Below are 26,725 nucleotides of genomic sequence, written 5' to 3'. Positions count from 1 at the left end.
GCGAAATTTACACAGATCACAAGAGCTTAAAGTATTTCTTTACCCAGAAGGAACTCAACATGCGCCAAAGACGGTGGCTAGAACTCCTCAGTGATTATGACTGCTCCATCAACTATCACCCTGGGAAAGCAAACGTGGTGGCTGACGCCCTCAGCAGGAAGACTACAGTGGGAAGGGTAGCAGCAATGTTTACAACTCAAAAGGAGTTACTTCTGGATATGGATAGAGCGGGCATTGAACTGGCAGTGGAAGAAGTGCAGTCTTACCTTGGAAAGTTAACCTTAGAACCAAATTTACTAGAACAGATTAGAGTGGCCCAGCTAGCAGATGATGAACTAGTGAAAATCCGGGCGGAAGTCGGTAAAAGTGGACGAGAAGATTTTAGTATTTCTAAAGACGGGGCGCTAAGATACCGAAACCGTTTATGTGTACCGAAGGAAGACAATCTAAAAAGAGTGATCTTAGCAGAAGCTCACCAATCACTGTATACAGTACATCCGGGAAGCACTAAAATGTATCGGGACTTAAAGGAGCACTATTGGTGGAACGGCATGAAGAAGGAAGTTGCACAGTTTGTAGAACGTTGCCTTACCTGTCAGCGGATCAAAGCAGAACATCAGAAACCAGCAGGAATGCTTAAACCATTAACCATTCCAGAATGGAAGTGGGAACACATAGCCATGGACTTCGTCACAAGTTTACCGAAGACGGTGACGGGATTGGATGCATTTTGGGTAGTGGTCGATCGTCTGACAAAGTCAGCACATTTTCTGCCCATTAAAACAACATATGACATGAGTCGTTTGGCAAAAGAGTATGTGAGTGAGATTGTACGACTACACGGTGTGCCAGTGTCAATCATTTCAGATCGTGACCCACGCTTTACTTCTCGATTTTGGTAGAGCCTGCAAGCCGCAATGGGAACGAAGCTAAACTTTAGTACCGCATTCCACCCTCAGACAGACGGACAATCGGAAAGAACAATCCAGACATTGGAAGACATGTTGAGAGCGTGTGTTATGGATTTCAAAGGTAGCTGGAGTCAGTATATTCCTTTAATAGAATTTGCATACAATAATAGCTACCAAGCAAGCATCAAGATGGCACCATATGAAGCCCTCTACGGAAGAAAATGCCGATCACCACTCTATTGGGACGAGGTTGGAGAACGACAATTGACAGGACCAGAATTAATCCAGGAAACAACAGAGAAGGTTACACTATTCCGGCAGAGATTGACCGAGGCACAAAACCGACAAAAGAGCTACGCAGATCACTGACGGAGAGATTTGGAGTTTGCAAATGGAGATAAAGTATTTCTTAAGGTAGCACCGATGAAAGGAGTGACCCATTTCGGGAAAAGAGGTAAGCTGAACCCTCGATACATCGGACCCTACGAGATATTGGATCGAGTTGGCCCTTTAGCATATCGCTTAGCATTGCCGCCATGTTTGTCTGGAGTGCACAATGTCTTCCATGTATCGGCATTACAAAAATATGTCGCAGACCCCTCACACGTGTTGGAGGCTGAAACGATTCCCATACGGGAAAATTTGTCATACGAGGAGGTACCCATGAAGATCATTGATAAGAAAGAGAACGAATTACGCCGGAGACGAATCTCAATGGTCAAGGTAATGTGGAGTAACCACCAATCGCCAGAGGAAGCTTCGTGGGAATTGGAAGAGACTATGCGTGACAATTATCCGTATTTGTTTGCCTAGTAGAATAAGAAAGCTGAGGTAGGTAAAACTAATTTTGGATTTGAGTAGGCCTAGTAATTAACTATTCGATTAACATGTGCAATAACAACCTCAGGGCGTACACCAGACGAACCAAAGCGCACGGCCCTAGTTCCCGATCTCGTCAAGCATGGGACTGATTTATTAAGGAGTTGAAGAACAGACTAAGTACGACTTTGATATATCAGGTATCTTTCATAGCTACTGTCGTAGTCGATTACCGAATTTCGAGGACGAAATTCTTATAAGGAGGGGAGATTGTAATAACCCCGACCCCCTTTCGAGGGTAGAATAGTCTTTACGACCTATGAGAATGGATAACTAGACGGGAATAATAAACACTTGATTTTTTTTTTACATATGAAAATTAATTTTCTTATTATTAAATAACTGCTTCTATGTTTTATTAAAACACCTACTTTTAAATTTAATAAATTTATATCAATTTAAGTTCCACTTTTATATTTTATATTTATAAAAGAGGACCAAATTTTATATTTTTATGCAATTTTATTCTTATTAAAACACTTGTTTTATTATATAAAACCCTAGCCGCTACCATGCAAAAGAGCAAAACCCTTAGCCTATAAATACACTTTCTGGTCGTCGCCTATTGCTTTTACCTCAGAAATATTGCGCCGTCCCTCTCACCCTGCGTGCATTGATCTTGATTTTCTCTACTATTGCCACTAAGTTACAGGTGACTAGTTAGCAGTCGAGATAGTCCAGCGACTTATTGCAATCAGAGAAGTAAGGGATCCTCTACCCCTTTTCAAATTGTTTTATGTCATATTACTTTATCCTTTTTTTTTTAAACATATTTGCAATTAATTGTTCTTATTCTATATTTCAAATTATATTGATGCATGAAGGACTGTTTTAAAAATAGTTTTGAGATGAAAATTTGTCGGTATAAATGTTAATCTTGAAATCACTGTTTTAAAAGAAGCTTTGGTTATAAATGATTTTTAGTTATTCATAAATTGTGTCGTTGGTTCCCGAGATGAGAAGTTACAGCTTTTTGAAATTAATGAGAAAAGGAGAGTAAAAACCCTCCCACACGTTGCCTCAAGAGTTATCAAAGGAATAAGAATAATTTGTGAGAATGAGATTTTTATAAATGAGGCACGTGTGTGGAGGAGACTATTATTTTGGCCCCAGATATATTCACAGAGATTTGCAGAGTTTAAGCTCGGTACCATTACTTGGATGGAAGCGCAACCGCTCAAAGACTTAGAGAAAGCGGATCCATCCCTATGTCATGCTAAGTGCACTTCAATTAATTAGCTGACGGGGCAGGGCCTGTAGCCACAGTTTACCTGCCTGAGGTCGCAGTAGACCGCGCAACCCTAGTACACAGGGCGTAATAGTGTACATGGGCTCTACATATGAGAAATTTATTTATCAACCAGTAATTTTATGTGTCAAGTAAAATGTCGAATTTTTTATTATTTGTATTCTAGAAATTTAGATTTCAAGTGTATTTTAATAATTGTTTTAAAGAAAATGAAGTTAACTCAACCGTTTTATGGTTGAGGGTTACCTTACTGAGCATTTTTCGCTCACCCCTTATTTTGTTTTGTTTTCAGGTTATGAGCAGAGAGACCTAGGCGGCCGGGATGGGATCTAGGCTAGCATTAGGACATTGCATCTCAGTTACCTTAATAAGTGCACTTGCACAATAAATATAGTTTTTCATTAGATTTTCAATTATTGAATCAAACATAATTGTTCATTTCGAAATAACTGTTTCCGCATTTATTAAAGCTCTGAGTTTTAAAATCTTTATTATTTTTGTTATTAAATTCAGCATATTAGCTAGGTTGTTGGCAGACCTTACGAATCTTTGCAATTTGGTGTATAAAAATGGACGAACCTAACCCTTAGCGGTTTGGGGGCGTTACAACATGTGTTTCATTTGACACTATAAGGTTCATGTTAGCACCCAATATAATGTCAATTTACATGTTAGCATCAAATTTAACGATTTTTCATCTAATGTTACAAATCTAAAAGATTAAGATGATGAAGAAGATGGTTTTTGTTTCTAGAGTTGGACCTTCTTCTTCTTTTTTATTTATTTTTTATTTTTTATAAATGACTTGGCGCTTAATGATGTGACATTGATATTAGGTGTTAATATGGACGCTGATGTGTCAATTGAGATACACATGAAATATGACAAACTATTAACCTTATGAAAAAGAGTGACAGAGGGACTTATTTTAAAATTTATGTAAAACTTAAGGATCATATTCTTGAAATTATAAATTTAAAGACTATGATTTTTTTTCCTTTAGATTATGCACAAAAATAATTTTTTTTTTTTTTCATATTTATTGTTCTACTTTTCCAGAGGCTTTTTAAAGCCATGTAAAAAAAAAAAAAAAAGAAGAAGAAGAAGAAGAAGAAGAAAAACAAAAAAAAAAAAAAACAAAAAAAGAGATTAAAAAAAAGGCCAAAGATTTTTAAAAAGCAGTTGACGAAGTCCTATCCGTGACACTGTCATCATGGAAGACGTGGGCACTTGCCACTTGGCACGGAATTCCCGCTTATTTTCCAGCATTTGTTCCTTTCGGAACTTTCTCAAATAAAAATAAAGAAAAGAAAAGAAAAGAAAAGAAAATCAATCATGATTAAGGTTCCAAATTAATCATCAATCACGTCCACGACGTCCTTGTCCTCTGTGTGTTGACCTTTAATCAAACGCTGGTTACGCTGTACATCTCAAATAAGTTTCCTCTTGTATCTTTTCATTCAATTAATCCTTCTTCTTCTTTGTCTAACAATTCAATACTTTGGTGGGGTTGCAGGTAGTTAAGGAAACCCCATCAAAAGAGGAGGAAGAAGAAGAACCATATCCAAGTAAAGTAGATCTCGGCTCGGATCTTTCAAAACTTCATGCCCCTTCAGGTACGCAAAGCCATATAAGCGATCTAACGATCGATCTCTCTCCCTCTATATATATATATATATAGATAAGAAAATGCAAAGTTACGAGTTGCTGTTTTGTGATTCCTAGGAATCCATGCAAAGAGGAAAAAAGGGTCTGTCTATGTCGTTTTTCCAGTCTTATTATAGATCTGGATGCGCTTCTAACCTTCAGTATTATCGAAAACAGAGAATATTGTTCTAACAAAAACAAAAGTGATCGATCATATTTGCAAGAATTACAGAGGGTAGAAAGAGAAAGCTTTGGAGAGAGATTCGAAGATTTGTGGTGTTGACATGAGCAACAAGCAACAGGTTGAATTAGACGATGAGCAAATCGCGGAGCTGCGTGAAATCTTTCGTTCTTTCGATCGGAACAATGATGGGAGTCTCACACAGCTTGAGCTTGGATCGCTCTTACGATCACTTGGTCTAAAACCAAGCCCGGAACAGCTCGAAACGCTGACCCAAAAGGCTGATAAGAACAGCAACGGTTTGGTTGAGTTTTCAGAGTTTGTGGCGCTTGTGGCGCCGGACCTTCTTCCGGCGAAGTCTGCTTATACAGAAGAGCAGCTAAGGCGGCTGTTTGGGATGTTTGATAGAGATGGAAATGGGTTTATCACGGCAGCCGAGTTGGCGCACTCTATGGCCAAGTTGGGGCATGCGCTTACGGCCGACGAGCTGACGGGGATGATCAAGGAGGCGGATACGGACGGAGATGGCAGAATTAATTTTCACGAGTTCTCGCAGGCAATAACGTCGGCTGCATTTGATAATTCATGGGCTTGAATGGCAAAACAATGGGGATTTGTTTTTGGTATGCCTTTAATTTCGTTGTTTTCTTTGATCTGCTATCTGTTCTTGGCATATAATTTAATTTTGTTATGATTTTGGAGCCTTTCTATTCAAAGCTGTAGTTGTGAAATTAATATCTCAAGGTTTACTTATGAAGTTAATTAATTAAATTGTTGACTGATTTCTCGTACATTATATGGTTGGATGAGGATCTTAATTAGCAGGCAACAACTTGAGTTCTTTTCGATGGGTTTAGAAGGAAAGAACAAGAATTAATAGAAAATATTTCATGAATTAAACTCAACATATATAGTACTTTTTTAAGGTGAGTGTTATATCAGATGTTAATCAACAGAACCTTGAAGCTAATTTTATTTCTCATTTTTGGGCTATGGGTGTTTCTGATATAAACATTGGGTAGAACTCATTGAAAACGAGCTTATAAGAAGAGGGTGGCCAAGAGCTTATATACATATGGTTAATATTGTACTTCAGCCATGTGAAACACTTAGGATCGTAACATACCACCACACTTCACAGTCGACGTTCACGACGGCCCACACTATCTCATAAGTCGTCATTTCCGTTACTCGAACTCGTGACACTAAATGATATAAACCTTGGATAGAACTCACCCTTAAAAACTAGCTTATAAGAGGAGGGTGCACAAAAATTTATATATAAACGATTAAGATTTTACTTCAACAATGTGAAACATTTAGGATCGTAACATACCACCACGCTTCACAGTCGACATTCACGACGGCCCACACTATCTTATAGGTCGTCATTTCCGTTACTCGAACTCGTGATACTAAATGATATAAACCTTGGGTAGAACTCATCCTTAAAAACCGGCTTGTAAGAGGAAGGTGCACAAAAATTTATATACAAATGATTAAGATTGCACTTGAGCAATGTGTAACACTTATCATCATAATAGTTTCATCATATATAGGCATAGTTGCATCTTGGCAAGACCCTACTTGCACATGCTTTACTTCAAATTTTAATTTTCGTTACTGTTAATGCTTATGCAATGCATAACTTTAAATGTTAGATTTAAATTTTTTAATGAGTTTTCAGAGATGAAAATTACTATCGTCAAGCACAGTTCATGGTGAAACAAATTCTGCAGCAAATTTATTGAGTAGTTGTTTCTTGCAGTCAGGTTAGACAAAATTTCCACGCCAACAGGTTGACGAACAATTCCAACATGCCCACAGAGCTACAATTTTTGGATTATGCAGGGGCTGATTACTTTCTTTCATTCTGCCTCACAAATGTGGCATCCACACATATATTTCCTTGTTCACATTCCGTGTTGCATTTTCTTCAATCTCCCCATTGCTTGATAAAAGTCTTTTTTATTTTTATTTTTTTAAGATATGTAAGCCTTTTGTTTTGATTAGTTGATTAGTTTCATGCCCTTTGGTTTTTGAAATATTGCCCATTTTCCAATATTGGTGTCGTTGATCACCAGTGTAGGAATTTTCTTCCTTCTGTTGAATCAAACATACTGGATAACTGATAATTAGGACTGAAGTGATCCAATGGCCTTACTATTGTATATAAAGCACACTGGTCGGAACATTTATCTAGTGAAAATTGGTTACATTTCATGAATGTCAATGTATCTTCCTTTTCTTTTCTTTTCTTTTTTTTTTTTTAATAAAAAAAATAAAAAGTCCATGAAGAACAATGGTTGGAACATTTAGTTGAATATCCCATTAGCTTGTTGCTAACAGAGATTTTCTTCTAAAAGAAAGAAAAGTATGGATGCTACAAATCTTGCAAGATTATAGAATTGTTACTTCATTTATCATTTCGATTAGACCTTTTTTTATACAATGATTAAAATGTAGTTCAAAGAATAACTGGATTTTATTTAAAATTGGTTTGTTTATTTATTTATTTTTAATGATGTGGAACTTTACAAAGATAGGACCTTTCGAACCCACTCCTAGGGAGTAAATTCCAGATACACAATTTCACTCGCTAGAACTGTGTATCAAGTAATTCAGGATGTGTCCAACTCATTCGAGTGCGGAATCGACAAATAATGACCAAAATGAAGTAAATTGCGTAGTTCATTTATGATATTCCAAAATAAGTTTCTTCAAATAGTATTAGCAATGAGACAGATGTACAAAAATATGCAAGCTGCAACAAATCCAAAACCAAGACACTCATCCAGATAAGAAAATGAGAAGAAAAAAGGGGGAAAAGAAACAAGAAAAATAAGTAAAAATTCTAAGTTATTGTGAAAGAAAGTAAAAAAATGGCTAAGCTAATTCCATTAAGCCTTCTTCTTTTTGGATTTAAGCATCACAGATCCAATAAATACGCATAAGAAACAAAGAAGCACCACACCAGCAAATACAGGAATAAGTATGGCATATTCTTGCGGCAGGAAATACTTGTGAATGAAGTGATCATCATCTACAAATGGCTGAAAGATCACAAGATATGAGTACACAACATTAATAGGTAGTCACATGGTACAGTATGCCTTTTATTATCATTATCATTTTAATTTTTTGTGTAAAAGTAAGAAATCAAATTAAATGGAAGGTAAACTGACCAGAATGATGACCCAGAAAGTATAATACGTGAATATGGATAAGCTGATAAAAGATAGAAGAAACCCAACTGCCCTGTCTGCTAATTCCATTCTGACGTTTGTGGCTTTAACGGCCTGCAATGTAAGTACAAAGAAGAGAAATCGGCAACTTTATAGGTAGTAGCAGACACTTTGATCAAACATTAACAAGTGAATAGAAGCTAAAAGACTTGGTATTAGTAACTTATTAAAAAATTGGAAGCCTGACATCATGTGTTTTCAAAAAACTAAATGGAGCAGATTACAGCTAGTATTGTCTGGGGCTTGTGGGGTGGATCTTTCACAGGGTGGACTGTTTTGCCAGCCTCAGGAACCTCAGGAGGTATACTTTTAATGTGGGATAAATGGGCAGTGGAATGCATTGAAGAGGTGGTGGGCACTTTCTCTATTTCCTACTCAAATCTGTCATGGACTAGTTTGTTTGGGCTTTTTTGGGGAGTTTATGGTCCCAATCCTGATGCAAATAGGCATTGTGTGGGAGGAGCTTTCAGGGGTCTTTAATTGGTGGGAAGTCCCTTGGTGCATTAGCAGAGACTTCAATGTTACTAATTTCCTAAAAGAAAGGGTTGGAGCAACTCAGGTAACCTCTGCCATGTGGGTTCTCAGATTTTATTTCAGGGCAGGGGTTGATGAACTTTCCATTGATTAGAGGGTCTTAAACTTGGTACAATAAACACTATGTCCAGGATCGACAGATTTTAAATTTCTTTGAATTGGGAAGACAATTTCCTAGACTTGATCCATCACCGTCTTCCTCGACCATTATTTAGATCGTTTTCCCATTTTGCTCGACTGTGGAGGTTTGTCTAGAGGGTCACACATTCTTTTAAATTTGAGAACGTGTGGTGGTTGAAAGCATAGGTTCTCGTAGATTTGGTGAAAAAGCGGTGGGATTCGTGTCAGGTTCTCGATACTCAGTAAAGATTTTGGCTAATAAACTAAAATGGTTGAAATTGGATTTAAAAGGTAGGAATAAGGAGGTATTTGGTAGTTACAACCTCTTGATTATTTAGAAGAATAGAGACCTCTAGTAGAAGAGGAGAAAGTAAGGAGGGTTAAAGCAAAAGCAGATTTAGAAAATGTTGCTCTTTTGAAAGGGGCAGTTGGAGGGAGAAATCTAAGGTGACTTGGGACAAAGTGCCTAGCCCTGGTGGTTTCACTATGGCATTCTTTTGGTCTTGAGGATGATCTTATGCACGTTTTCTACAACTTTCACAAGCATGAGACATTTAAGAAGAGCCTCAATGCTACTTTCATTGCTCTAATCCCTAAAAAGTTTGGGCAGTTGGAAGTAAAGGACTTCAGACCAATCAGCCTAGTGGTGAGTGTGTATAAAATCTTGGCTGAAGTCCTAGCTATCAGAATCAAGCAAGTGTTGGGATTGCTCATTTCGAATAATCAGAATGCATTTATAGGGGGTAGACAAATCCTAGACTCAGTTCTCATAGCAAACGAGTGCTTGGACAGCAGGTTGAAATCAGGAATTCCACGCATTATTTGTACTCTCTATTCCCTATTCCCTCCAGTGTTTCTAGTCGTATAGCATCGAGATTTCTTGTGGGGTGGCATAGGTGAAGAATTTAAATTTCATTTGGTTAATTGGACCAAGTTCTGTTCTCCTATTTCAAATGGCGGTTTGGGCATCCGGAATCTAAGGATTTTTAACAAGGCTCTTTTAGGGAAGTGGCTGTGGCGTTATGCCCATGAGAGAGGAGCTTGGTGGAAATCTATAGTGGATGCAAAGTACGGTTCTGCTTGGGCTAGTTGGTGTTCTTTAAACCCCCCTGGGTCACACGGAGTGGGGCTTTGGAAGAATATTAGGAAAGGGTGGAGTTTGCTTTGCAGCCATACCAGACTTATTCTGGGAAATGGATCTAGGATCCGCTTTTGGGACGATGTGTGGTGTGGTGAGGTGCCTCTTAAGGAAGCCTTCCTAGTTTTGTATGACATAGCGCGTGACAAGGATGCACATGTTGCAGACCATTTGGTTGTGGTGAGTGGGTCCTATTAGTGGGATGTTAGCTTCTTTTGAGCGGCCAACGACTGGGAGGTGGATGTTTTGGCCTCCTTTTTCTCTTTGCTATACTTTACTAGAGTGGAATGTGATGGGGAAGACCAGCTCTAGTGGTCTCTTTCCCACAAAGGGAAATTTGATGTTAGATCTTTCTATAAGGCTCTTACTTGCAAAGAGACTATTCACTTTTCCTGGAAAAGTATTTGGCGGACCAGGGTTCCTTTGAAAGTGGCTTTCTTTGCTTGGACGGCAGCGCAAGAGAAGATCCTCACCTTAGACAATCTCAGAAAGAAGCGTGTCATTGTGATTGATAGATGTTGAATGTGCAAATTGAATGGGGAGTTGGTGGATCACCTTCTTCTCCATTGCGAGGTTGCATGCGCTCTATGGAATGCCATCTTTAGTCGCTTCAGTTTGTCTTGGGTTATGCCTCTTCAGGTGGTAGATTTATTCGCTTGCTGGTGAATGGGTGGTCGCTCTCGGAGTGTGGTCGTGTGGAAGATGATCCCTTGTTGCCTTTTGTGGTGCTTGTGGAGGTAACGCAATGATAGACAGTTTGAGGACAAAGAAAGAACTATTGAGGAACTCATTTCCTTTTTCTTTCATTCTTTGTACTCTTGGTTGGCTGCGTTCCTCGCTCCTTTAGTGTTTAGTTTTAATGATTTCCTTATTTTGTTTTCTTCTTCCTTTTGATGCCTTTTTTGTATACTTCCTGTGTACTTGATTGCGCTTTGCGCTTTTCAATGATATTTTTCTTACTTATCAAAAAAAAAAAGATGGATTTGGAGAAAGCCTACAACCATGTCAACTAGGAGTTCCTCCTCTATCTCTTGGGGCGTCTTGACTTCAGTTCAAAATGGAGGAAATGGATGTCCGCTTGTATCACCACGGCCCGATTCTCTATTTTGATCAATGGTAATCCTCACGGTTTCTTTGGTAGCTCTTGGGGCCTCTACCAAGGAGATCTTCTCTTGCCTCTCCTCATTGTGATTGACGTTGAAGCTCTCTAGAGCTATGGTTGGTTCTTACCTAGCAGGATTTTGAGTAGGCATTCAAAACACGACCTTTTTGGAAATATCACACCTATAGTTTTCTTGCAAAAATGATGTGTGCATTATGTGTGATGCAGATCGTGTTTTGAGGCAATTTCATGCTTAAAGGTTAATCTTCGGAAATCGGTATTAGTCATAGTGGGGGAGGTACAGTATCAAGAAGAGCTGGCCAATATTCTTAGCTGCAGAATATCCTATCTACCCTTGATTTATTTGGGTCTTCTATTGGGTGCTTCTTTTAAGTCAAAAGCCATAAAGATGTGTTATTTGAACACACTTTGTACATACATTCACATTTGGTGTGAGACTCATGCATATTGGATGGGTCCCACACCAGATGTGAGTGTGTGTATAAAGTGTGTACAATATTCTTAGCTGCAGAATATCCTATCTACCCTTGATTTATTTGGGTCTTCTATTGGGTGTTTCTTTTAAGTCGAAAGCCAAAAATATGTGTTATTTGAACACACTTTGTACACACACTCACATTTGATGTGAGACTCATGCATATGGGATGGGTCCCACACCATATGTGAGTGTGTGTATAAAGTGTGTACAAAATCTATGAGTCCCGCACCTAATGTGAGTATATCTACAAATATTATTTGCCTGTTGGAAATATCACACCTTTTTTTTCTTGTTGTTGCAAATGATATGTGCATTATGTGTAATGCAGATCCTGATCAAATCTATAATCTGGGTCACATTCTCATGTTTTGAGGCAATTTCAGGCTTAAAGGTTAATCTTCGAAAATCGGTATTAGTCATAGTGGAGGGGGTACCGCATCAAGAAGAGCTGGCCAATATTCTTAGCTGCAGCATCTCCTATGTACCCTTGATTATTTGGTTCTTCCACTGGGTGCTTCTTTTAAGTCGAAAGCCATATGGGACGGGATAGTTGAGAAAATGGAAAGAAGAATGGCTAGCTGGAAGAAGATTTACTTGCCTCAAGGTGGTCGTCTTACCCTAATGAAGAGAACGTTACCCAGCTCACCGACTTACTTCTTGTCCCTTTTTCATGTATCAGTATGTGTAGCTAGGAGGTTGGAGTGGCTTCCAAGGGACTTTCTTTGAAATGGCCTAGGAGGTGCGCCCAAGTTTCATCTAATTGAACTATAAGACTATCTGCTCCTCAATTCCCAGGGGAGGGTAGGGAGTTAAAAGCCTCATGTTGTTCAATAAAGCTTTACTTGGTAAATGGCTTTGAAGATTCGTCAAAAAGGAGGCTTCTCTATGGAGACAGGTGATTGTTAAGAAGTACAGGTCTAGAGTGGGGGTTGGTGCTCAAAGGAAGCCCGAGAGCCCTATGAAGTATGCCTTTGGAAGAATATTATGAATGCTTGGGGAATCTTCTCCAATTTTGTCTTCTTCAAGGTTGGAGATGGGTATTGTATTCGGCTTTGGCATGATGTTTGGTGTGGTGAAGATGCTCTCAAATCCTCTATTCCAGAACTGTACGTGATAGCTCGTGACAAAGAGGCCTTGGTGTCGGATTATTTGGAATCTTCTAGAACTTCTATTAATTGGAATCCGAGTTTCATCAAGGCAATCTAGGATTAGGAGTTGGAATCTATCGATTCTTTCCTCACTCAGTTATACTCCTCAACTACCCATCTGATACAAGTGGATAGATTGTTATGGACCCCAACCATGACTTTGAAGTGAAAAGCTAGTATAACACTTTACAGTCTAAAAAGCCATGCTCATTTCCCTGGAAAAGTGTTTGGAAGGTTAAGGCTCCGCCCCGCATTGCGTTATTTACATGGATGACAACTTGGGGTAGAATCCTTACAGTTGATAATCTTAGAAGGTGGGACTTCACTATTGGAAATTAGTGTTGCCTTTGCAAAAAGAATGAGGAGACCGCCAATCACCTACTCATCCATTGTGAGTACTCTAGTGATCTATGGCACTTGGTTCTCAACTTATTAAGAGTTTTGTAAGCGATGCCTAGTTACATGCAAATCCAAGAGCTTTTACATGTTTGGAGGACTCAAGGGTGGGGACATCCCAAGTGCTATCTGGAAAGTTATTCTGCCGTCCTTAACGTGAAACATTTAGAGAGAAAGAAATTGGCATCAATTTGAGGACTGCGAGTCCAATCTGCTTCGTTTAAAATTCTCTTTTCTGAGATCTCTCTTGGATTGGGCTATAACCTATGTTCCTAATTTCTCCTCCTCAAATATTTTAGTTGTTTCTCTTTTACACATTTCGTGTACGAGAGCTTTGCATTTTCTTTTCAATAAATTGTTATTCAATAATATGTATATATATTAAAAAATAAACCTCTCTCTTTTTTTTTTTTTGATAAGTAAAAAAAAGAAGAAGAGAGAGGTTTATTTTTTAATATATATACATATTATTGATCATCTCATCTCTATCTTGTCAAAAACAATCACACAATTAAAGCATGAGCCTGATCTCTCCTATTCAATTTCCATGAGAAAATCTCAATTAGTGGAGAGTACCCCTATCGAGCCTAGTAGAGTTAAATCCGTGAAATCGCCATAGTAGAGTTAAAGACGTCACCTTAAAACACAATACAATTTTACCAGTGCAAATCATAAAGTCAGTAAAATTTTACTTCTACTACAAAGATGAATTACTGAAGATTATCACTTGGCCCTAAAAAAAGGGTTTCAAACTGTCATTTTGAAAGGTATGGAAATTAGATTCCTATATGCAATATTAGCTTCAACAAAGAGAAACCCAATTTCACTTACATTAATAAACAATACAGGAGGATCGCAGAAAACCCAGTGCTAAGAATTCAAGTCCTAGGGTTTACAACGATAAAATATGTATATAATTCAAATAGGAATTTTTTTTGCAATTCAAATGTGATGTTATGTCAATCAATGAAGTTGTAGATTACCTATTAGGCCGGTACAGAGAAAGTTGATGGAAATGCTTTTCCGTTTCTTCTACCAGAGGAATTGGTTTCTGGCTCCGAGGTGGGTTTGAAGAATTGAATAATGGATTTGGTTTTCCTTTCCTGTTTGCACTTTCCAGAATGTCTGATCTTATTCGGGTTTTGGAAAATCAACACGAGACTATCGGGTTTGGGCCTGGGCTTCAACTTCAAAGCTTCAAACAAAATAGACCAACTTTTTATTTGGGTTAATTCATTTTTTAAAAATGTTACCTTCGAATTTTGTTGCAAGTGTCAATTTAGTCCCAACTCTTTAAAGTTAAACAATTCAGTCCTTGCACATTGTACGTACGATAAATCAAATTTTCTCTTATGGTGTATTTGGGTTTGTGATTTTAAAATTGTAATTTTAAAATAGCGATTTTAAAATGTGGGATTTGAAAAAGTGATTTTTAAAAATACAGTTAAACATTTGACAAAATCGCAGTTTGACCTTTAAAATCGCATATTAGCCTTTAAAATTCTACGTTTTCAAAAAAACATCATCTTGACTGTGATTTGAAAAAATAATTTTTTGCATTTTCAAATCACAATTTTTTAAAAACGTAATTCTCAAATGGTTCATTTTCTGTCATTTGGTTTAAAATCACACTTTTTATTTACGAAATTGCAGTCCCAAATATTTTAAAATCGTTATTTTAAAATTTTTGTGAAAATCACTTTATGAGTCGCTAAATGGGACTTGAGAACAAAAATTTTGAAGAAATTATACGCAACCAACCATAATAATCTTTTAAGATTCCTAGCGTTTTGAATTGTGATTCTGTATACAAAAAATACGATTTTAAATTCAATCACAGAAAATGAATTGTTTGGAGATTGCGTTTTTAAAAAATTACGATTTGAAAACACATAAATCTGTTTTTTCAAATCGCAGGCAATGAGGTATTTTTTTTTTTGAAAATGCAGAATTTTAAAGGCTAGCACTTAATTGTGATTTTAAAAAACACTTTTTCAAATCCCACATTTTAAAACACTATTTTTAAATTTCACTTTTTGAAATCGCAAACCCAAAATGACCCTAAAAGATTAATCCAACCAGATGAAGAAAATTGTTTGTCTCATACGGACACGATTTTAGCCCATCTGGACACACGCATGTGTTTTAACTTTCTTGAAGTCCCGTCCGCAAGCCTGTCCAGACACAGCTGCAAACATGGTCTTTCTGCCAAGCCCGTCAGGACACACCTCTTAGACCCTTCGAACACACTTCATAGAAAAATCTATTCTAAATATTTTCTAAGTGTTTTTCCCATATTTTTTTCTTAATCTTTTACTTAATTAATCTAATTCATGTTTTTAGTGTCTAATTAACATCTTTAACACTTAATTAATGTCTTCAACATTATATGTATTTTAGGAATTTTAGCAAGATTCAACAGAAAATCCTAATGGAGTACGTGTCATTGAGACATTTCGAAAAATGGATACCTTAAATTAAGATGTTTTGAAGTTCAGGTATATTCTCTAAGAAATGGTCAAAGTTCGGTAACCTTAAGTGAAGTTCTCACTTTTTTTTTTTAATGAGAAATGGTATATCACATTTTTATCTCACAACTATCTTGACGTGGCAATTCCAACTAACCATTGATATATATTAAAAATGATTGATTAAAGGTTGGTTGGGACTGTTAGGCTAGTATTATTGGGTAACTATGAGATAAAAAATGTAGGTTTTATCATTATTTTTTATTTATTTTTCCTTAATACTAGGGCTGACAATTTTTTAGATGACTCGTGAACCCGACATAAATCCAACATTAAATTAAAGGGTTAGGGTTGAAGAGTTTGACCCATTTAATTAAATGGGTCGGGTTATGATTGATTTATATAATCTTATACCTATGCCTTGACAAAACCAGAACCTGACACACTACATATATAATAGCTAACAATTTTTGACGTGACTCGTAAATCTGACACGAATCCAATACAAAATTATAGGGTTAACGTTGAAGGGTTTGACTCATTTAATTAATATAATTAAATGAGTCGGGTTAAAGTTAACCTATATATTCTTATACTCATGCCTCAACACAATCTGAATCTGACACGTAAACAAGAATTGCTACCCCTACTTAATACTGTGCACCATCTGCAATTTTATTTTAATCGTTTAAGATTGTCAATAGTTTTCTGAATCTGATTAATAATAATCTCTACGACACAACTAAATCATGTTGGTGGAATTATATAATCTTTGAAAACAAAAATTCTAAATAATCCATTTATAAGTGGATTTCAAAACTTGGGAAGCAATTTCTACCTTTCCACACCTAGAGCCCATGGAGACCAAAGCCTTACAATTGCATTCGAATTACACAAACCATGTTTTTAGAGACCTGGCATGAATTTACTTGATCATTTTAGGGTTAACTATAAAAAAGTTTTCCAAACTAACAGCCGTTTTAAAGTAGCCCATTGAATTACCAAGTATATCACTCGGACCCTATAAACTATCAAAGAATACCAAAAAAACTAATTTTGTCAAAATATTTTTATAATATCCTTACCACGTGTCATATTTTTAATTAAAATAATAATAAAATTCAAAAATCAAAGAAAAATTTTAAGAAAAAAATTTGAAGGGGTGGTTGAGCTACCCCATGGCCGGTTTGGGGGTGGTTCGGCCACCCCCAACTCCCCAAGGAGAAAATAGGGTGGCCGAAACCACCCCCAAGAGCCGAGCCACCCTCGTTTGGCCTGAGGGTGGGTTCGGCCACCCCAAACCGGCTAGTTTGAGAACGGTTCGGCCACCCCTAAAGGCCAAATCCTCAATTTTTTATTATTTTTATTTTTTTCACCCCATGGGCATTGGACGTGGTTCGACCACCCCCGACCGGCCGGTTTGGGGTGGTTGAACCCACTCTCAAGCCAAATGGGGGTGGCCGAGCCACCCCCAAGGCTCTTGGGGGTGGTTTCGGCCACCCCCATTTTGCTCTTTGGGGGTAGCCGAACCACCCCAAGGGTCATGGAGGTCATTCGGCCATCCTCTACACCAAAATGGGGGTGGCCGATTATCCTCATTTTGCTCAAAGGGTCACCTTTATATTTTATTTTATTTTATTTGTAATATTTGTAATATTTCTTTGATTTTTAAATTTATTTATTTTTGAATTGAAATTTATGATATGTGACAATGATATTATAGGAATATTTCGATAAAATTGGTATTTTTGATACTCGTTGGTAGTTTGTGGGGCCCGAGTGATGCACTTAGTAGTTCATAGAGCTACTTTAAAAACGGCCGGTAGTTTGGGGTTTTTTTTTTTTTTTAAAAAAAAATAAAATTAACCCATCATTTTAAATAGAAATTCCAGACTTCCTTATAATGCCCTTCGCTTTGAACATATGCTCTGATAGATATCTAGACATGAAATTTTGATCTACCATCCGATTGAGCACTTTCCTTGAATCATCAGACAACAACCAACACAAGCATTAAAGCCAACCCCACCAGAGTAATCCAGGAATGCAATTGTTGCCCAAGGGACAACAATTCTAGCTCCACCCAAGCTGATAAAAAAGCACTTTAGAGTAAACCGAGATGGTACCTAATCACTCAAGACTGTATCCAAATGCAAATCTACTGCCTTTCTTAGGTACCCCAATTGCATGAACTAAGTTATCATCAAAGTCCAAGTAACCTCATTCTTCTCCGGTGTTTTCTCAAACATCTTATATGCTAAAATTTAAATCTCGTGACAAGCATATTAATCAATGCACACCCAACACACACATCAGACCCAAAGCTTTCTAGGGAGACTTTAAACATTTAACAATTGTTTAACATTCTATACTTCCAAAGCTTTGGAAACACAACTGCTCGATTAGCTTGTTCTCTTCTACGACTAAAACAAAAACTTACGAATTGTGACCAATAATATCTCTAAATGACAAGGATGGTCCAATTTGATATGCCAATTTTACAAAGCAGGGGATGCCTAATAGAGAACGAAGAATAGTACATACCTTCTCAAACTGAAACTGAATTCACTGGTTAAGTATGAGAAAACAGAGTTCAAACAAAAGAAATGATGTAATAAGGCAACTTATCATAAATCAAAGGAACCAATCTCAATTACTTCACATAAATATCAAGCATCTTTGTGCTATCAAATATAGATGAGAACACTAATTGCCCCATTTAATGGGAATGTAGTTGAGGAGACTCATATCAATAATTTGCATTTACAATTGAGTTGATTGAGTTGATTCTTCTGATTGAAACGAAGACCAAGTTTGATTTGAATCCTCTCCAGCATCCCTCACGGGGCTGTCTGTTGATGATAAGAAAGGTTTGGAAGGCATTTGTAAGCTTTCATCTTTTCCTTCAAGCATTTCTACGACTTTGTTCATTGAAGGGCGATAATTAGGCTTCATCTGTATACACCATAACGCAACCATGATAATCTTCTTAACTATTTTCTTTTTCTCCTCTGTAACATCCTCCATTTCTATGTCCTTTCCATCGTGCAATTGGTCATAAACCCAAGTAGGAAAGTAAACTTGGCTTGAATGGTCTGCAAACGCATTGAAGTTCTTTCTTCTACCCGCCATTTCCATCAATAACATTCCAAAACTATAAACATCAGCTTTGTATGAGACGCCTCCAATGTTTTTGTAGAACAACTCAGGAGCCATGTATCCTAATGTCCCTCTTGCAGCAGTCAAAGAGACAATGCTGTCATCTACTGGATATAGCTTTGCCAAGCCAAAGTCAGAAACCTTGGGAGCAAAATTCTCATCAAGAAGAATGTTGTGAGGCTTGATATCAAAGTGCAAAATTTGCATGACACATCCTTGATGTAGATATTCAATTCCACGAGCCACTCCTAGAGCTATATCATACATTTTGTCATAGCTTAGGAGGGTACTTACTTCTGGGGAAAATATGTAATTATTCAGGGAGCCGTTAGGCATGAACTCATACACTAGAGCTCGCTTTGATCCTTCAACACAAAAACCAATGAGTTGCACTACATTAACATGGTGAATCCTTCCAATGGTTGCAACTTCATTGGTAAACTCTTGTCCATTAGCTTTGGACTTACCCAACATCTTTATAGCTACGAGTCGGCCACTTCGAAGTGTTCCTTTAAATACAGTGCCATAGCCTCCTTCACCTAATTTGTCCTTGAAATTTTTGGTCATCTTCCTAATTTCTGAGTAAGAGTACCTTATTGGCATGAGGTTATTGTGGCTTTGCAAAAATTCTTCAACAACATCATACATCGATAAATGTCTTCTACACCATTTATATATCAAAAACGCAATCACACAGGGAGTCCACAATACAACTTTTGCTGCAAGGTATAGCCCTACGAAAGAACATCATCAAAATAAACTATAAGAAAACAAACATGTAGATGACCTGCTATCAGCATTTCATTTATTACAGCTCAACCCACTGCCTTTCCAAATCCTAGTAATTAAGCACAATATTTGTATTCTTTTTCAAGTGAATTTTATTTTCATCTTGCCTATATTTTAAAATATTGCACGCTTCACAGTCGAAGGAACTATCTGCTAATTAAAAAGGAAAAGAAAATTAAAGAAGATCAAACGAGAGATATAAGGTTCTTACCGCCATAGATGATCATGATTATCAGTAGCATAAGCGAAGGATCTACAAGAAATATGAAAAAAAATAAATTACTTAATTAATCAAGAAAGTGACTTAAATAATTTGGAAAGTTTAAGGTCTAATAAAATTCCATAAACAACTTTCCTCTTGGCCGTGCTTAAGAATAAATAAATAACTGTATAAACGTCTAGACTTTAGATGTTTGGGATTTAAGTTGGGTTGAGCTCGATTCCATTCCTTCCCAATGTGTGATTGAGATGAATAATTTGCCAATTGAGGCTTGTAAATGTGGTTTTAGTTAGGTTATAATAAATCAAGAGAGAAAGCTAATTTCTTAAGAGATTTTATATTTTTCCTTTCATTTTCTTCATTGTTTCTGATATCTAAACAAAGCCGAAAAGTTTGAGATCAACCATTGCCTAAGCACATGGTTACTCCTCCGTTTGTCTTGTCATCTGCCACAACTCATTCTATTACATTGTGTCATTCTATATTTTCATTCAAACAAATTTTTGAGATAGAAACCTTACTGTATGCCTCATCTTCTCGGTCTTCTCGGGAAATCTGAAACAATAATTTTTCTGCTTTGGCAAAGAAAGAATGACATCAGCATTTGAAAACTTGGAATTAAAAATCCGCATTTTTATTTTAGTAGGAATTATAGTTACAATGTATAACTAATTGTCTTTTTCATGTAAATTCCATGGAAACAATTTTCATGCTTCACAGTCTAAGAAATGATCTGCTAAAAGAACACAAAGGAGAGATACAGGATCTTACTGATGAACCGCGGCACCAGTATATTGCTAACAGCTGCAATAACTATAAAAAAAGAAATTTTATTAATTAACTGAAAAGGTGAATTAAATAATTTCAAAAGTATCTCGGCTGTATAAACAACTTTTGTCTTAGGCCATCCTTAACAAGAAATATAAACCTCTAGACTTTACATGTCCATGGTTTAAAATTGGTTGAGTTCAATTCTCTGCCTTCTCAATATAGCTGGGGGTGTATAATAGAACTGATCTGCAGGCATGCATAGACTACTAACCCTATGTTATCACATAAGAACTGGGGCAACAGAAAAGAAAATTTTTTTTCCAAAGAGGCAGCTAATTTCTTAAGAAATTCTATACTCTTCCTTTCAATTTCCTCATTGCTTTTGAGATCTAAACAAAACCTGATAATTTTGAGATAGCCATTGCATTAGCACAAGGTTATTTGTAACGACAATGTAACTATCATTCCAAAATGACTAACTACTATTACTTTAAAATGACTAGTTAATTTGGAGCTTCAAAAAATATTTATAAAACCCACCTCATTAAGTAAAAACATTATGTGAGATTTAGCACCAATTAGCACATTTATAATTTACCCATTTTACATGGGCTATTCATATTTTCAATATGAAACTTGAGTGTTACGTTACTCCTCTACTTGTGCCATCATTAGGCACAACTCATCCAGTTCTATATGTCATTGAGCCATTCTGTATTCTCCTTCAAACAACTTTTTAAGATAGAACCTCACCTTTTCCCAATATCGACGGACCTGCTCCACAGAGAAAGAATAACATCAACTTTTGCAAACTTGGAAAAAAAAAAATCAAGTCATTATTAACTGGTGTGGAGCTAGTGTAAAAATATAATTCACATTTACGCACCATACATTTGATAGTCGCACCGAACAGCGAGCTTCACGTTATTGAGGTTGCAAATGTCATCTCCTGTGAAGTGATCACAGAAAACTTGGATCCATGAAAGCTTAAAACCATAGACCACTTGATCGTAAAAGTCTGTACACGTATTTGGGTAACCTACTGGCGCAACTGGCCACGCTGTCGGAAACATTTGCTCTATTTGGCACGAGTCCCCCAAATTCTGTAGAGACCCGGAATATAAAACATGGACATATCGATAGCTCTTGGAATGGAATAGAGAAGAGTTGGAGGATTCCATTCCATTACTAAAGCAAGTTGACATGTCAAAATACGAATAATAAATCATTGGCTTTTCGCACTTCACCCAAACCACACCCGTTTCTGGCATACGGGCATTGTTCAAAAGGTGCTTTATCGGCTGTTTCTGATCACTACTATTACAAAATACATTTATCTTATCTGGATAAGATAGGGTAAATGGATCCCCTGAACTGAAATTGAAGTCGTTAAGAAAATAGCGAGGGATGGAGGAGTAATTGTCCTTCTGAATACCTGGGTCTACTACTCGGATTGTGTACAGACTGTAATTGATTTCCTGTACGTAGTATTTTCCAGCATATAAGTATAACACTGTTTGGTTATTCTCACATGAAAGATTGTACCTTTGATCACCGCAGATTGGTGGATCGCCTTTCAATCGAAACGGATAGCTTATATTATCGATATTGCCGCAGGAAGAAGGAGGACAGTAGTGATCATGACTATCGTTGGCACTGGAAGCTTCGTGGACTAGACCAAGAACAACAATTAGGACCAGGAGTCCAGCAGTGAAGAGCATTCCTCTTGCCATGGATGGAGAGAGAGAGGGTATAGCTTCCACAATCCACAGCAAAGCAAATAGCTGTAGATTGTGATTTATTTATTTATTTTTCCTTTCAAACAAATGAATCAACCTCCTAGTCCTGTTTTGCTCGACCATTTAACGGTGTCTGTTTCGGTGCTGGCTCTTCAAATAAGACTGACTATATATGCAGAACAGAGAACAGTAGAGACAGAAACTTAAGGCCATGTTTGTCTTATTCTGGTAAAGATATTAATAAGTTTTGAAAACAATTTTTTTTTTTTTTTTTTTTTGAAGAACAAAAATTACAATTTAAAAATAGTGAGGCTTTTAATTTGGATGGATGCATGTGCCGTTGGCCAGTTGAAAGCCATTGCATTCCTTTAACGGCGCCGGATAGCAGCTGCGCATGCAATACGTTTGGCTTTTCTGTGTTTTTCAAATCCCATTTGGCTTCTGATAACATTTTCCCTTCGAATTTTTCTTTTTCGACAGATTCTTGAGTAAAACGCACACTACAACAAGACAATAAAATCTGAAAGCAAATCAGACACCCGGCACAGGACCAAGAAATTAGAAACAGGTTGATTCATTTGTTTAAGGCGTAAGCCTAAGTCATATATGGAAAGCACTAACATTTCCCAGAAACAGGTTGTTTGAGTCAGACCATATGGTAGTACAGAAATTTTGAACAAACTCGTTTTCATATTTCTTACAAACCCGCGTCTAAGAACGACATCCTTTTAAGTTATTTTAAAAACAGACAAAAAAAAAAAAAAAAAAAAAAAAAATTAAAATAAAAAACACATCACTTTTAAAGGCTAGTTTAAAGAAAATTTCTTATAAACCCGCCAGCAGAAAATTTAGATAAATGCTATTTCTTTTAACTTCTGTCAAATTCCTATTAAACTTCAAGACCCAGGCGTAGAAAAAAGAAAATGTTAGTTTTACTATAACACTGTATGAACTCCACTCCCATGTGAGGGGGTGTTGCTGATGTTGTTGTTGTAGTGCAGCAATCAAGGCTAGTAGAGAAATGATTAATTTTGAAAAAAATGTTGTGCGAGAGTTGACTACAAATCGAAAAAGCAGCAGGTCTCTGAAAATTTTTGTGCCTTGAGATAAGAATGAGAGTGGATGGGATGATTATGGGCAATTTATGTCCCATGCTCTGATAATGGGAGTGGGTGGGGATGATCTTAAAAGGACTTATTGGCCTCAATACAGTTACTAGTCACCATCACCACATAGTCCAAGTCCAAGAGAAGCTTACCCGATATTTTCGAGTGAGAGGGCGAGAACCATTCCGGAGCAGGAGAATGGTAATCTCATACTTGTTCTTGTTTCTGGCTTTGATCATAGACCTTGGAGACTGCCAAAATAATGGGTGTGCTGAATTACGGTGCGGAGGTCATGGCCCAGCCATCCGATTTCCCTTCCGAGTTAATAGCCAGCCAGAGCATTGTGGGTATCCTGGGTTTAGTCTCTCCTGCACCGATACAAATGACACAGTGGTCGAGCTGCCGATTTCAGTAAAGCTTTCTGTCAAACAGATTGACTACAAATCTCAGGCGATTCAATTATATGATCCAGATCGTTGCATTTCAAGGAAGATTCGGAGACTCGATTTATCTTCCTCGCCTTTCCAATTCGAAGTACATTATCCTCATTCCCGCGTTACAGACTTTGCCTTATTCAATTGTTCCCCAAGAGAAGTAAAAAAATTGGAGTTTATCCCTTGTCTCAGTAGCCCAAACCACCAGGTTTATGCCTTCGATACGGATGATGACCTCATGGAGTACCCCCTATCATCTTGTACAAAGATTTATACCCTTGGATCAATTCCAAATACTACAATGCTCGGTGACGATGAGAAAAAAAATCTTGAATTGAAGTGGTCCAGACCAGTTTGTGGGCGCTGTGAAGCAAAAGGCAAGAAATGCAGATTGAAGAGTAATAGCACCGAATTAGAAACCGAATGCTTCCTCGAAGGTATTGTCTTCTGTCCAATTTCCACCCTTGTACTCAATTTCTTCACAGTTTTCAAGCAGCGCCGAAAACTTCCAGATTTATTAATTTATTGATTCAACCCTCTTCAAACTTCCAGATTTATTTCGAACCAATTATGTTTTGTGTTTTAATTTATTTCCAGATTTGTTAATTTATTGATTCAACACAATTTATTTTTAGGGTGTTTTGTGTTTTGGACTGATTTATGTTTTTGTTTTTATAACAAAATAAAAGCATACATTTATCATTAAGCTAATAGGAAGCATTATTATTGGCTGTTTCAGACTAGATTTATAACCCTACACTCATTCACACTTTGAAGCCAATTTACTTCCCTCTTCCAGAAAGTCGCCACCCTCTTCTCGTTTTCCCTTGTTATAGAGAAGGTAACCTTCCTCTTGCTTCAGCCGGCTCAAGGAAGAGGGAAGGACCACATCTCTTCACTCCTCTCCTTCTCTTCTTTCCTTCATGTGTTTTATTGCTTTTGTTGCTGTTTGGCTAGGGGTTTCTTTAGTCCTCCTCACTTTTGATGAGGTTTTATCCGTCGTCTTGTACGACTTATCCTGCCCGAAATTGCAACCTCAGTGTTTTGGCTTCTCCACCACACTGTTCATGTTTGTTGCTGTCCTCCCTGTGTTGGTGGCCGGTTTGGTCGAAGTTTTTAGATCTGGTTTTTTAAAAGCTAGATCTACATTCCTCCGATGGTCCTTGCCTCTCATGCGCCTCTTCACCGCAATCACCGGCGTTCCAGCTACTCAACGCCACCAGCCGAGTCTTCATCAGCCTTCCACGCGCTAGAATGCGTCTCTCACGCGCCAGTGTTGGGTTTCTGGTCCTCCACTGCTCCGCCAGTCGTCGGAGTTACTATTTTTTGGGCTTTTTCGCTGTTTATTTGCTTCTACTTTTTATGTTACTTGGGTTATTGCTTCCTTTTAAGGGAGATTATTGTATTTGGATTTGTGTTGATACCTCTCTTTACTGCAGTCCTATTTTTGGACTCTAACAGCGCTATTATTGCTCCAACCATCTTTTGATGGTTGTTGCTGTTTCCATGTGGGGGTGCATATCGATAGGGTTGTTCTAATATGTTCACATGAAAAATCAAAACACAGCAAGTTTAGCCCTCTTAGAAGCCTACAACTTGAACTCAAGGGGTCTGAATTCAATATAACTTGGCTATTAGCAAAACAAAGTTAGGCAAACAATATTTATGTTTTGGAAATGTACAATGAGAAGCTAATTATGTTGTATCTTTAACAGGAGCATTATCAAAGTTAGTGATCACTGGTGAGTTGTCCTGGCCATTCAAATATTCTTTTTATTGGGAGTAAACTATTGACTCACAAATGTTTATTACGCAGGTATTGTCTTGGGTTCATTTATATTCCTACTAGCTATCTTTGCTCTCTATCGTTTCTATACTTACGATAAACTAGAGAAAGACTATCAAGCGAAAATCGAAAAGTTTTTGGAAGATTACAGAAATTTCAAACCCACAAGATACTCGTATGTTGACATTAAAAGGATTACAAATCAATTTACTGAGAAGTTAGGCGAAGGAGCATATGGAACAGTATTCAAAGGAAAGCTTTCTTATGAAATTCATGTTGCAGTGAAGATTCTCAACACTTCCAAAGGGAATGGGGAAGAATTCATAAATGAAGTAGGAACAATGGGTACGATTCATCATGTTAACGTGGTTCGCTTGGTTGGCTTCTGCGCTGATGGATTTAGACGGGCTCTAGTATATGAGTTCTTACAAAATGATTCACTAGAGAAGTTTATATCTTCAAGGGCTGCCAAGAATCGTATCCTTAATTTGGATAAGTTGCAAGATATTGCTCTTGGCATAGCAAAAGGAATTGAATATCTTCATCAAGGATGTGACCAACGAATCCTCCATTTCGATATCAAACCTCAAAATGTTTTGCTAGACCAAAACTTCAGTCCAAAAATTTCTGATTTTGGTCTTGCCAAGTTGTGTTCAAAGGATCAAAGTGTTGTGTCCATGACCACAGCTAGGGGGACTGTGGGTTACATTGCACCTGAAGTATTCTCTAGAAATTTTGGGAATGTGTCTTATAAAGCAGATGTTTATAGCTTTGGAATATTGTTACTTGAAATAGTCGGAGGGAGGAAAAATGTTGACGTTACAGTTGAAAACACTAGTGAAATCTATTTTCCAGAGTGGATCTACAATCTCTTAGAACAAAAAGAAGACATACGAATTTTTGTTGAGGATGATGGAGATGCTAAAATTGCAAAGAAACTTGCAACTGTAGGACTTTGGTGCATCCAATGGAATCCAGTGGATCGTCCTTCCATGAAAGATGTGGTTCAAATGTTGGAGGGAGAAGGAGATAATTTAAGTATGCCTCCTAATCCCTTTGCCTCTGCCGGCTCTGTAAAGGATAATGCAAATATACCTAAAAAACATCTGAACCAGGAGTTGGAGGTCATCGCAGAATCAGAATAATTATATGTAAACTTGGCGTTTGTGATAATAATATACGTTGCAATGATCTTGTACTCTTA

At 37.3% G+C, this 26,725-nt stretch overlaps 4 protein-coding genes across 7 annotated transcripts; 2 read left to right on the top strand and 2 right to left on the bottom strand.

Moving 5' to 3' along the window:
- The first annotated feature begins 4,368 nt into the window (after window positions 1-4,368).
- Window positions 4,369-7,094, top strand: LOC133853716 (probable calcium-binding protein CML17). Of its 4 annotated transcripts, none has more exons than XM_062289735.1 (4): window positions 4,369-4,462; window positions 4,556-4,655; window positions 4,864-5,490; window positions 6,636-7,094. In XM_062289735.1, the coding sequence occupies exon 3, from the start codon at window positions 4,971-4,973 to the stop codon at window positions 5,460-5,462; it is 492 nt and encodes a 163-aa protein (XP_062145719.1). In that variant the 5' UTR covers window positions 4,369-4,462; window positions 4,556-4,655; window positions 4,864-4,970; the 3' UTR covers window positions 5,463-5,490; window positions 6,636-7,094. The 4 variants fall into 4 exon arrangements, with proteins under 4 accessions (XP_062145719.1, XP_062145720.1, XP_062145721.1 ...); XM_062289736.1 differs by having other exon boundaries at window positions 4,765-5,490; XM_062289737.1 differs by lacking the exon at window positions 4,369-4,462 and having other exon boundaries at window positions 4,480-4,655; window positions 6,555-7,094.
- A 446-nt stretch (window positions 7,095-7,540) lies between these two features.
- LOC133853792 (dolichol-phosphate mannose synthase subunit 2) lies at window positions 7,541-14,190 on the bottom strand. The gene is made up of 3 exons (XM_062289819.1): window positions 14,033-14,190; window positions 8,053-8,166; window positions 7,541-7,920 (listed from the first exon to the last, which is right to left on the bottom strand). Exons 2-3 carry the CDS (start codon window positions 8,140-8,142, stop codon window positions 7,768-7,770), a joined length of 243 nt encoding a protein of 80 aa, XP_062145803.1. The 5' UTR covers window positions 8,143-8,166; window positions 14,033-14,190; the 3' UTR covers window positions 7,541-7,767.
- A 3,957-nt stretch (window positions 14,191-18,147) lies between these two features.
- Window positions 18,148-22,897, bottom strand: LOC133854929 (LEAF RUST 10 DISEASE-RESISTANCE LOCUS RECEPTOR-LIKE PROTEIN KINASE-like 2.7). The gene is made up of 6 exons (XM_062291212.1): window positions 21,343-22,897; window positions 21,210-21,230; window positions 20,457-20,498; window positions 20,207-20,257; window positions 19,677-19,718; window positions 18,148-19,410 (listed from the first exon to the last, which is right to left on the bottom strand). The coding sequence occupies exons 1-6, from the start codon at window positions 22,187-22,189 to the stop codon at window positions 18,281-18,283; spliced, it is 2,133 nt and encodes a 710-aa protein (XP_062147196.1). The 5' UTR covers window positions 22,190-22,897; the 3' UTR covers window positions 18,148-18,280.
- A 380-nt stretch (window positions 22,898-23,277) lies between these two features.
- On the top strand, window positions 23,278-26,725 carry LOC133854930 (rust resistance kinase Lr10-like). Its single transcript, XM_062291213.1, has 3 exons — window positions 23,278-24,172; window positions 25,451-25,477; window positions 25,552-26,725. Exons 1-3 carry the CDS (start codon window positions 23,374-23,376, stop codon window positions 26,664-26,666), a joined length of 1,941 nt encoding a protein of 646 aa, XP_062147197.1. The 5' UTR covers window positions 23,278-23,373; the 3' UTR covers window positions 26,667-26,725.

This window comes from Alnus glutinosa, chromosome 13 (assembly GCF_958979055.1).
Source record: "Alnus glutinosa chromosome 13, dhAlnGlut1.1, whole genome shotgun sequence".
Lineage (NCBI taxonomy): Eukaryota > Viridiplantae > Streptophyta > Magnoliopsida > Fagales > Betulaceae > Alnus > Alnus glutinosa.
The sequence above is the reverse complement of the archived record's forward strand: the minus strand, read 5'-3'. Positions and strand labels throughout refer to the sequence as shown.